Below are 13,141 nucleotides of genomic sequence, written 5' to 3' on the forward strand. Positions count from 1 at the left end.
TCAAACAAAGCTGCTCAGCCCATTTCATCCAAGAAAAAGATGCCACCCCAAGGGGTCATTCAGGATATATGTCTCTTGGATGGTACTTAGGGTATTCCATTCATTATTCTATTTTATTGATATCAAAAAAATAAAGTCTCTTCTTTTGGCAGGCTAATTTTTCACGGACTTCCTCCTTTCTTTTAAAATGACATACTCTTAGAATCTTAAAATTTGTTCAGAAACTTGGCAGAGCTAGGTTCCTCAGAACCATACTGCGGTCAGCCTTGGTTTATGGTGTGTGCCTCATATTACTCAATGCCAGGTCTAAAGAAGAAACTCACTATTAAGCCAGACACACCCTCAGACACTTACTGTTACCCCTCGATTGTTTCTATCTGACATGATGCTAAAAAGAAATAAAGACCAGTACAGAAGGAGCAATCTGAGAGGAAAGCATGAGTGTGGGATGCAGGAGGCAAAAGGCTCTTACCTGGTCACGATCTCCTGCAAAACAGCAGCTTTTCATGGTACAAGAGTTGAAGTAACCCTGATTATCGAATTGGAATACAGGCAGGCGAGAGTGGATGTCATACAGCACAGGGGGCAGGCGACGCCTCAGAGCCAGGAGCTGGGTCCCATTGCTATTGAATCGTACACTCATGGCACTTTGAAGGGATAGGTTGCCACCATAGCGTAAGAGAGAACTGGAAGACACAAAGCACAGGGATCGGGCATGAGACAGGCTGGTCAAGAGTCTGCAAAATGCACCAAACTCATTTCTTTTCAACAAGCTTGTACATCTGAATTTTGGCAGAAAGGTATTTCTGTGAAGTAGGCTAGAAGGTAATGATGATAGGAATAGCTCCTTGATTACATAAAAGAAAGTTATTTAACCTGTCAGTTCCCCTTTTCAATCTCCAAAAGTTGAACTGCCAGTAAATTTACAGGAAAAGGATAACAGGAGCATCTTGAAAGAACACATATTAAAATAATCAGTTATTTCATTTACCCGAACTAACTTCAGAATCAAGTAGATACTTGTCAAGACCCTGGGAGGTGAGCCATGTCTACTTTAACTGGCTAACCATGGACGGTATTTAAGGGAGAGATTCAAGACCCATTAGAAAGAAAAACAAATACTTTATAGCTTATTCTGAATATTTCTTCAATAATAACCACTTTATTATGTAAGCATTATTTTTCAATTTTTAGTCTGTTCAGAGAATTTTTATATTCTACACAGTATGACTCAAGAGTAAATACTAAAGAAAAATTTTCAATGCAGAGCAATCAGTTACAATGGAAAAGCAAGATGACTTGTTTCCCTTTACAATTTCCAACAAGTTTATATTCAGCTTTGAATTATATTTGGTTAATATATATAATTGCATTTATCCAGCTTCACTAGAGAGTAGTAAGTTCTGGTTCACCACCTAATATTTTTCTGTAGGTTTATAATGTTCATAATATTTTTTAAAAGTCACACAGTGTGGTTCCAAATAATTTATTTTGATGACTCAGAAGATACTTTCAATTTTACAGTGATTAAGATGGCATGAACATTCAGAATTATATCACACTAACTAACAGTGTGTATGTGTATGTTTGTGTTTGTGTTTTATCTTTCTTGTAGTCAGTATATTTCATTACCTGGACATTATTTTATCATAGAGAGATGAGTGCTCACTGTGCCATAATTACCTTTTTCTTCTTCTGTTCTTGGAGCACTATATTACTGGTAGGAAAGTGAAATTAAAAATATGCATCGGAGATGCTGCAGAAATGAATGCCATATCAGAACTAATTCTGTCTCACACAGCCATTGTTGTCATGGAAAGGAAGTGACCCTAGTAGTTTTAGGAAAAAAAGTTTATAAATTCTAGGGAATCACAGAGCTAAAAAGCGCCTCAAGATACCTAAATGGAAGTCAAGCAGATTTATCTGAAACATTTTAAAGGAAGTTTTAATAGCATTTTACCAAGTGAAAACTTAAAAGCTATATGCTACCAGAAGAGATTTAATATTAAAAGAAGACAACACATTTTCTTTTTTTGGCAAGAGAGTGGTGGGGAAGATTAAGGGAACAAGAAAGAGATAACCCATGGGGAAAAGAGCACCTGAAATCACAGTGCAAAGGCAGCTGCCAACCTGGCCTGGCCATAAAAACAGTCTGCACCACTGTTAGCCAGTCACTCCCCTGTCCCCTCAAACAGCCTTCTCACCAGAGGGTATTCCAGCTATGAGTGAAACAAGTCTTGGGCAAAGCAGACTTTAATTCTCTTATGATTGGAATGGCAGGAGAGAGAAGAGATTTAGAAAACAGTCCTTAGAACTCCAAACATCAAGGAGAAGCCTGGTATTCGATCTGAGAAGCAGGCCCCAAGTAATAATCCCAGCAGAGAAATGTTCTTATAATGGCCCTAAACACAGGCCACACTCACTCACAAACAAAGAATGAATGACTGGGGCTCTTAGAGTCCAGGCATTTCCTTTACAGGGTGTTATCTAAACATTGAGCTCAAAAACAATGAGAGGCTTTCAATCCAAGATCAGCATGGAGTGTGCAAATAAATCAGCATCTATAGGACTGAAGAGGAGTTGGGGGTGGAAACAAGAATCAACAAAAAGAAACTTGGCCAGCCCCACCAGCCATAACAGCAGGGGTTTGTATCAGCTCAGGCATCCCTGACAGGAAAGCTGGGGCCTCTGGCAAACGCCCTTTCCATCTGTTAACAAAAACTTCCTCTGTAGATTCTAGTCAGGCCCATAGGAGTCTGCCCAGAACAGGCATCCAGACCCATTCCATCCCCACCAAACTCCTTGACCTGGGTTTGCAATCTGGCCACTCTACAGGGGTCTCCCCGGTGAGTCACAAACTTTTTTCTTGCCCATGCTTCTAGGCAAAGAGCTCCTCTTTCTCACACAGAGAGAGTGGGTACATAGGAATCTTGCTCCTAGACTGTTTCGGGGTGTTATCTAAAGAGTAGTAGCAACTAAAACTGAATACTTCATATTTGGGCTCAAATTTCAATTCTTTCCAGAGGGATAGAATGACACCAGAAATTTAGAAAGTCAGCTCTGTTAATGGTAATATCTCAGCAGGGCTTGTGCAGCTGGCTCTTCCTAATGAGAATGGTAAACTTGATATAATTCAGTAGAAAGAAAAGGCTTAGAAGTAGTTTGCCTTCACAATCAAGATATAAAGATAATGTCAAAGATCCTGTAGTTTATGGTTAAGTATAAAGTGCATGAGAAATCATCTGGGACGCTTTAAAAGTCCGCCCTCAGATATTCTAATTCAATCTGAGAAGCAGACCCAGGAATCTGAATTTAAAAAGCAACCCAAATTAATTCTGATGTATATGACTTTTAAACCACACTTTGAGAAACAGGGTTGCATTTTGGAATAGAGGGGTGGGGGAAAGTTGGGGAAGGAAACCAGCTGAAGAGAGAAAGCAGATTACTAGAGACTCAACGAAAAGCCAATCACACTATATGGCACTTTTTACAGCCCCATGTCTATTAGTAGAAAAGATTCCAATTCCTTTCTACCAACAATGCCTGAAATGTTTTTTTCCTGTCCTCAATACGTTCCCTGATGGAGAAGAAGTTTCTCATTTTCTCCTGGAGAACTGAGGATACCTGTATATAACAAGAATGCCTCAATCCTAACATGCTTTTTAGACTCTGATCTTGATAATGGAGATGCTACTATCTCCACTCTTCCAGAGAAATGGCCACCTTTACACATCCAGGTGAGATAATCAGTACCTTGAAAGGACTAGCAACAAGTTAAAATGAGTTCAAATCAAAATATACCTATAAAAAAATAAAAGCAGTAAAAAAATAAAATAAACTAATAAAAAATAAGAGCGATAAATCTATTCTCAATCCATGATTTGTCATAAAATGCAACAAGAACAGGGTAGGAGGTTATCCAAGGGTCAGCAGGCAAAAGACCTTGGATGAAAAGAAAGAGAACCTCAAAACATCAGGAAAATATTTCTTCACTGGTATGGCCTCCTGGTTTTCTGGACCCTCAAAAACACTCAGTTGGACTTTTTTATTGCTTGGGTGGGATAAAAATAACATTTTACAAAGTACTTGGTCTTGGAACAGAAGAGAAACAAACTAAGACTATTTCCAGGGAATGTGATTAGGAGTATCCTGTCCAGAAGCACAAGACAGAGTATCAGTAAAGGTTCCCAGATCAAGCTTCATGAAACTAGATTTCCAACAATACTTTCCAAAGCCCACTGGCATGAATTTCCCCCTCACTTCTATGTGAAAGTTTCATAAGACCTGTGAAACATTTGGAGACAAGACACTGCTATTTCAAATCACAGACATTAGAGCTGGTACCGTACAACCAGAGAGGCAAAATCAAGATCCCATAAGAGAGGGAAAATCTCTCTCCTCCAGTTTCTGCCTTAGGACAGGATGACCTATAAAGAATATGGTACATTTCATACTTCCTATAACACAACCCATGGACCATGACAAATCCTAGAGGACATTAGAATTAGGTAAAAAGTGAACAAATTCATGGATTCTTGGTCCATACCAGTTCTAGTTAAGTGTGTTCAAGGTCCCAGTGATCCCTGAACTATTTCTTATTTACATAAGTTAGAAGGAGAAGAACCAAGGCTTTCTCTTTTCTTTTTTCTAACATAATTCTCAGTTCCAAGACTGAGACTTCTCTAGAGGAAACCAGAACTGTTGGACAAGCAGCCTGAAAAGAACACATTGGGATCTGTGGTTGAACAAACTTATTTTCTGATAATCAAATGGCATATCCAGTTCTTCCATGAAACAAACATGGATGACACACATTGCAGTGCTTCTAATCATCATCTTCCATGCCCACAGCTGAGTGACCTAGAGCCCAAGTTTTTGCCTTTGACCCAAAGATAACCAAAAGCCACACAGAACTAACCAAGATTTCAAAAGAAATTAAGAGTCAGAACCATAACAGATTTGTCCTACAACACTCATGACTTTTACACACAGGATTAGGGACTCAACATTTAGTCATCTCAGTTAATCAGATGGTCTAGTTTATTAAAAAAAAAAATCCCCTCACCCCGAACTGCAGAAAATAGTGAGAGTTTTGTAACAGCCATTTAATCTTCATCTTAAAACTATTCCTCGTTCTACCTCCTGAAAGATGTGACATACCATCAGCCCTGACCTCACATTGTAAAAAATTGGGAAGGGAGTTTAATGAATAGTGGTTGGCAAGAGGAAGAAAAAAGCAGGAGGAAGGAAGAAAGAGTGAAATGTCAGTTGCTATAGCAACTTTAACAGTGCAGAAGAAGTGGGTGAGTATTTATGCAGGTAAACAGGCAGTCCCTGATGGCAGAAGGCACTGGAATGATTATGCTGGCCAATAGTGTACAAGGCCACAAAGCTAGAGAAATGTTAAAGAGAAAAGAGGCAAATTCTGGAAAAAATCCTAAGCATAAAAGGGTCTGAAAATAAAAATTACAATTTGGTACCTTCTATCAAGGACTCTTATGCAAAAATGAGAGGAAGGGAACATAAAGGAAAGGGGTGAGAAGGCCAAACTGCTAATTGATGAGACACAGTTATAGGAAGATAGCCCGTTTCATTTGGGAGCCACCAATAATGCCTGTGTTTAGGGCCGTTATAAGAACATTTCTCTGCTAGGATTATTTCTTGGGGCCTGCTTCTCAGATTGAATACCAGGCTTCTCCTTGATGTTTGGAGTTCTAAAAGTCGCATGATATGCCCTAAAACCAAAGTCACCTCAAGTTGGCAATAATATAGATGTATTAGAATAATGACTTTTAAACTTTTTTTACAGTAACCTTTTGTAATAAGTACATTTTATACTGTATCTCAGTATACCTACACTTATTTAGTATGAGTTCATTAAACAATACTTGGCACCTACTATATGCAATGTATTGATTTTCTATTCTATATTTTTTTATTTAATAAATACTGTGACATCTACATTGATTATATGACCCACTGGATCACTGAGAGAACTTCCTACCTGACTCCTTACTTCCACTCTTGGCCCATGCTTCAGTTTATCCTGAAGAAAACAGCCAGAGGGATGCTGAACCACATGAGGCAGATCACATCATTACTCATTACTTTGCTGAAAATTCCTCGGTGGCTCCCTATTTCGACCACAGTAAAAAGCAAATTCCTTACAATGCCAACAAGGCCCTGAAATACCTTCCCTACTCTCATCCCTTCTGTTTCTGACTCCACCTCTCAGAGCTCACCTTACCCTACTGTCAACACAATGGCTCCTTATCTGTTCCTAAAACACATCCGGCATGCTTCTGCTTCAGGACCTTTGTGCTTGCCGATCCTGCAACCCCGGATGTTTCTCCCCAGATATGAGCCATGGTTCTCTCACTTACTTCTTTATTCATGATACCCTCTGCAAAAATGCAATATCCCCAATATTCTCTGTCTCCTTTGACAGCTTTACTTTTTTCTACATAAATCACCAACTTAACATACCATGTGTTCGTACATATTTTATTTTTGCCTAGTTGTCATTTCCCACTAGAATATCAGCTTTTATATCTTTTCCTTGTGTATCCCAAGTGCTTAACCAGTGCCAGACACATAATAGGCATTCAATAAACAGCTGTTGAATGCATGATCTAATTGATCATGAGCAGCAGTTTGAAAAACTCTGATTTAGAACTTTAAAAAAAAAAGGCTCTACCAAGATTCTCATGGCTCCTGATTGCCCAAGAAACCTCATCTTGAGAGGCAAGCAGCAGAGCAGCATAAAATCAGAAAAATAAGAGAAGGCATGGAGATCATCTGAGTCAGACCCTTTTCTACTGCCCCAGAAAGTAAAATGATTTGCTAGTGACCATCCAGGTCTCTCCCTCTTCAGGTGACACTGCCATATATCCTTTAAGTGAATTAAATTCAGCTATCTGCTAATAAGTAGCCAACAAGAAGGAAGAGTTTGGGAAACAGGTGCCTTAATTACATCTTATACATAATTTGCAGAATAAAAGTTCAAAAGGGAAATTAATAATTAATTTTTAGAAAGTCAATTACAAGTTTAAAAAAGAAAACTCATCTATCAGGTTTCAGAAAATGGCCAGTGAATTTCACAGATTTTGAAAATATGCCCTACCCAATTACATTTAAAAACAAAATAGTAATAAGCATTCAGACTGATGGATGTTCTGAGAACAAGAAGATACATTAATTAGACTATAGGATTTAGGTACCATTTAATATTTTTTCTACTTTTCATTTTATTTTCCAAGTTTTTCTACAATGAACATGAACTACTTTTATAACCAGAAGAAAATGGAATGCATTATTTTAAAATGCTATCTCATACATACTCCCTCTTTAACTAGGGACCACAGAAGATAGCTTTGAAAAATGAATGAGAGTAGGGAATTTAAAGAGCTTTTTCGAGGAAACTTCAAATAATGTCCTGACCCACAGAATTCTGGTGCATATGCTAAATTTGAAATTAAAACATTACTTTAAATTCATATAATGATAGTGAAATAAAAATTTTCAAAGGACTGAAAATTTCAGTGTCCCTCACCATCTTTCTCAATGAGGGCAAATAATATCCCTCCCTTGGTAACTTTCTAATTAGTAAACCGGCCTTGGTTAGCACTGGACACAATCACCAGGTTAGGTCTGAAACTATACTCAGCTGGATTTCTTCTTGCAGATCCACCATCCCACCTCCGAAGTATCCATAAATAAATGCCAAAGCTGTATATTTGTATTCAAAACACAAAATATTTTATGTAGAATCCAGAAACATTATCAATGTTCTTGGAAAGTCTTCCGGACTTGGGTAAATTCATCAGTAAATGAAGCCAAGATTACTGAGAGTGTACTAAAAAGTCCCTGTCTAAAATATGTGGTTAATAAAATGTAAGTAAGTCAAACCTACAAGTGCAAAATAAAAAGTTCAAATTATGAAGAATTCACTGAAGGAATTGTATCACAATAGGTACCCTTGAAGAAGAAACAAGTTCTTCATTAAATTTAACATCCAAAATCGTTGTGTCTATTGTAATACCTAATCCTTACAATAATTGTATAAGGTAGAAAGTAGGGTAACATTATTCTCATTTCACAGTGGAAGAGACCAAGTTCCTAAGTGGCTATATATATGACTAAGCCCGGACTACACAATAGATAGAAACAGGACCAGCAAGTTTTTTTCTGCTTCTTGGTTCAACAAGATTTGACAGAATACTGTGGAGATGGATTATTCCACCCAGCAAAAATAACAGTACATCAGATAACAGTACATCACGGCCAGAAGGCTTCATCTAAGCCGTTCACTTTGTACCTTTCCCAGTACTTCAGTAATGTATTTATTCATGTAAGCATTTACTGAATATTTATTAAATAACCTACTAACTATTCTAGGCACTGTGCTAGGGACATATATTCAAAAATGAAGTAAGATGAAGATGACACATTCAAGGAAGGACTAATGTGAGACAAGAAAACCATCGATTTCCTTCTATAACATGAAAAGTGTTGTGATAAGGGGGACATGTGCTGCAGGAAACATAGGAAGAATATCCGCCCTCCACTGGGGAGACAGAAGTGGGAGTTGTCACAAAAGACTTTTTATAAGAAGAAAAATCTATACTGACTTTTAACAGAGAGCACCAGAGAGCTGTCTCAAGTTCTTTACTGACAAAAGAAACATGATAAATCTGGATACATTAATGTATGGATTAATTCCCAATGCATACTAATGAGCGAAAAAGTCAAGTTGTAGAATAATTGTACAGTAGTACAATTGGGTGAAAAAAACATGCATGTAGAAACAATGCTATATATTTTCTATGGGTACATATGAAAGCAAAGAAAAAGTTCTGGAAGCATATACCACAAACTCCTAACACTCATTACCCTAGAGGGAGGGAGAGGGCTCCAGGACTGGAAGAGGTAGTCAGGGGGACTTTAGCCTTACTGACAGTTTTAAAAGGAGAATATTATTCTATTCTGTATTACTGGTATTTTTTAACTTTTTATTTTGAAATAATTATAAACTCGGAGGAAGTTGCAAAGAAATGTACAAGAAGGTCCTTTGTACCTTTACCCAGTCTCTCTCAATGTTATCATCTTGCATAACTATAGCACAACATCAAAACCAGAAAAATTTATTAATATGATCTACAGAGCTTATTCAGATCTTGTCAGTTATACATGCACTCTGTGTGTATATGTGTGTGTAGCTCTATACAAATGCATCACGTGTATAGCTGCAGGTAACCACCACCGTAATTAAGATACTTATCTGTGCCATCACATCAAGACTCCCTCACACTATCCTTTTATAGTCACATCCACCCTCTCTACTCCCATCCCTAACACCTGGCAACCACTAATCTGTTCTTCATCTCTATAATTATATCATTTCATAAATGTTATATAAATGGAACCATGCAGCATGTATCCTTTTGAGACTGGCTTTTTCATGCAGCATAATTCCCTTAAGGTTAGTCCAAATTGTTACACGTGTCAATAGTTCACTGATTTTTATTACTAAATAGGAGTCTATGGTATAAATGTACCACAGCTTTTTAAAACTATTCACCCATTGAAAGACTTATGGGTAGCTTCCAGCTTTTCGCTATGATAAATAAAGCTGCTATAAACATTTATATACAAGTTTCTGCATGAAAATAAGTTTTCATCTCTCCTGGATAAATGTCCAAAAGTGCAACTGTGGATCACGTGGTAAGTGCATCTTTAATTTATAAAGGAACTACCAAACTATTTTCCACAGTGGCTGGTATTATTTATTGTACATTCCCACCAGCAAAGTATGAATAATCTAGTTTATCCACATCTTCACCAGCATTACTTGTATTTTAAAAAGCTAAACTAAGAAGTCAGTCAATGTATTTTAAAACAAAAGGAGACAAAACTAGCCATTTTTGGCTTCTTTATGGATGTGCACAACACCGTCTATGAAATATCTTTGTTACCAAAAAATAAAGTAAAATAAAACCTCAATCTGTTCAAGCATCTAGATCTAATACCAATTTATGAATAAAACTAAGGTCAGAGGGAATATATTAAATAACAGCATAAGAATACAATCAGTATAATCTAAAATGTGAGAAATTCCATAGAATAAACAATCCAATTTATTTAACAAATAAATTTACAAGAAAAACATTAAGAGGCAGGAGTGCCTATATATGAAAAGACACTTAGAAGCCATCTTGGCTAAATTTTGCTTTGTATTACCTTATTTAAATCCTGATTCATAACAACCAATTCATTCATGAGACAATTAAGGAAATTTAAACACTAATTAAATATGCAACAAGATCAAAGAATTATTGTTAAATTTTTAGGTGTGATATTAACATTGTGGTTATATTTTTAATAGAATATTTTTCAGCCATAAAAAGAATGAAGTATTGATGTATGCTACAATGTCATAAATTTTGAAAATATTATGCTAAATAAAAGCAGCCAGACAAAAGTTCACATGATATATGAAATACCCAGAACAGGTAAATCCACAGAGACAGAAAGCAGATCTGTGGTAGCCAGAAGTCAGTGGGAGGGAAGAAGTATTCTGGGGCACAACTGCTTAATGGGTATGGGTTGTATTTGGGGATGATGAAAATGTTTTGAAACTAGATAGAGGTGGTACGTGTATAACAAGGTGAATAAACTAAATACCAGTGAATTTTTCACTTTAAAAGTTAATTTTATGTTATATAAATTTCACCTCAATTAAAAAAAGAATTGTTTCAGAGACACATATTATTTAAAGAAGAAACATGTTATATTGAAATTGATTCAAAATAATTTGGAAAAGAGGTCACAGAGGAATAAATAAGATTGTCTAGGAGTTAAATTACTGGTGCTTAGCGATGTCTATACTGATTTAGAGATTTGATATCACCTACTCATGAATAACAAGACTTGGGAGTATTAAAGACAGATACGAACTGGTCCATGCTTCCAGAACTCCCATTCATTCAGCAGACATTCCCCAAATGCTCTAGTCTGAAGCTAAGTCTCTTGTTATAAAAGGTACATTTGTGCCTGGTAAGAAGGAATGGACACCGAGAAACTCTGGCCTAAAGCCCAAAAACCCTAGGTCCAAATGAACACAGAAGCAAATTCAACAAAGACCTCTGAATAACCACGGTTTCCATCTTCCAATATAAGCAGTTGCTAAGTTACCTGGGTATCTGTTTTAAAAAATGGCAGATTCACGAGTCCCAACCCAGATTGACGATTCAACCTCTGGTTCTGAGCACCAGAAAGGAGCACATTAACAAGCTCCCCACGTGATCCTGATGCTCTCTAAATTTTGCAAATCATTTGGTTAGGATTCCAGTGGACAAAGCTGATTGTAGAGCTCCACCTTGTGGTCTAAAAGCTAGAAAACGAATCTCTGGTTCCCCAACAAAACACTGACAGGCAGGCTTTCAAAGTCCAGAAAGAGCTCTTACAACTTCCTCTAAGGGTTTATTCCTCAGAGACATTTTGATTTATGTCATTACACTCGAGGAATTAAGAGGTCCAGAAAACATTATAGATAGAAAGCTAGTTTTTAAAATAGAGATTATTTTGGGGTGAGTACAAAGTATATTAGTCACTAGAGATTAAAGATTAATAAAACACAGCTTTGTCCTTAAAAATCCACAGTACATATTAGGACAAGTGTCTCCTTTCTTTTTTAAAAATTATTTATTATTATTTATGCTTACATAACCTGGTCTTCCTAGGTAGTCTCCCATCCAAATACTAACCAGGCCCGACCCCGCTTGGCTTCCACGATCAGACATTGGGCTCGTTCAGGGTGGCATGGCCATAGACCATGGACCGTGGCTCCACTGGGGTGGCAAACCCAGGACCTTCTGCTTGTAAAGCAGAAGTGCTAACAACTACACTATGGAACCATGTCCAAGTGCCTCCTTTCTAAGAAGTAATTCCCGGGCACAGGAAAGGAAATCAAGGACATAATACTGATCTAGCTGGATGTAGGGCACAGTCATATTAAAGATTACTAATGATAGCAAAAGCATTGACTGATACATGCAACATGAATGCCACAGACCATAAGTACTTTAGAGAGCCTCTAAATAGAGCAATTCCTTCCTCTAGAAGTAAGAGAAAGCTTCGTTCATTTAACACATACTCTATATCAAAACTGTGCTAGGTGCTGAAGACATAGTAAGTTAAGTAAAGGAAACTTTAAGAATATGAAACAGGGAGATCTAACAAGGATGTTTTCCCTGATGGGCTACCATTTGATCTTGGACCTTAAGGGCTAACTAGGATTTAAATAGGCAAAGAAAAATTAAGATAAAAGGAGAGATTTTCCTATATGTGTGCTTGTATGTGAAAGAGGAAAACAAGGAAAGAAGGAATACTGGCACCAGAGAAGGGGCAGACTGCTTGCTTAAAGAGTTTTATTTTATCCAGTAAAGTAGGTCATACAGTCATTCCAAAAAAAAAAAAAAAAAACAACGTTTTCTTGTAGCATCCCCCATAATAGGTTCTGGGAATATGGCCATGAACAAAAATACTGAGAAGCCATTAAAGCTCCTGGGTAGGGTAATGGCAAATGTGATGTTTAAGGATATATGCTATATGCCAGAAGCAAGAAGCAAGTTAAGAAGCCAATGCACTACCTACCTCATGGAAAGAGTGATATGGGTCTGAAACAGGGCAGAGGCTTTAAGAATTGAAAATAGTGGCCAGGCACTAAACGCAGACAACAAGACTAGTTATAGCAGAGGGATGAAGAGACAGAAGACAAATGGGATGCTAGGATTTCAGCTAGGATGATTGCAGGAGTGATGGTGACATTTATAAAAATAAAGGTAAGAAAGGAATACTGTTTGAGAGAGAAAACAAGCTTTTATTACAGGTTTCAGTGGGTGGAACACTTCCCTGAGTATTGTACATGTATGCATAGATAGTCAAGATGCGTGAGTGGGAGAAGAAAGGAGTGGCTGACCATTAGGCATGTCCCCTGATTAGAGCTAGTCATTCTGACAACTAAATTGCAAATGATCCCCAGCTATTCTCTTGCAGTTTTCTATAATGCCATCTAAATTTATGGGTCCTCTTGACTCCCCTCTCCCTCTTTTGTCCCTTCAAGCTGCTCCTTAAAGAGCAA

The 13,141-nt window shown here is 37.3% G+C and overlaps 1 protein-coding gene across 4 annotated transcripts in view; it reads right to left on the minus strand.

Moving 5' to 3' along the window:
- The window catches only part of DCAF5 (DDB1 and CUL4 associated factor 5), an 87,310-nt gene that overhangs the window by 37,676 nt on the left and 36,493 nt on the right, over nt 1-13,141 (minus strand). For all 4 annotated transcript variants that reach the window (XM_036239081.1, XM_016131261.2, XM_016131263.2 and 1 more), the window contains exon 6: nt 473-686. In XM_036239081.1, coding sequence (XP_036094974.1) covers nt 473-686 — 214 coding nt within the window. The remainder of the gene's footprint in view (nt 1-472; nt 687-13,141) is intronic.

Source organism: Rousettus aegyptiacus, unplaced genomic scaffold, assembly GCF_014176215.1.
Source record: "Rousettus aegyptiacus isolate mRouAeg1 unplaced genomic scaffold, mRouAeg1.p scaffold_m13_p_3, whole genome shotgun sequence".
In the NCBI taxonomy this organism is placed as follows: Eukaryota; Metazoa; Chordata; class Mammalia; order Chiroptera; family Pteropodidae; genus Rousettus; species Rousettus aegyptiacus.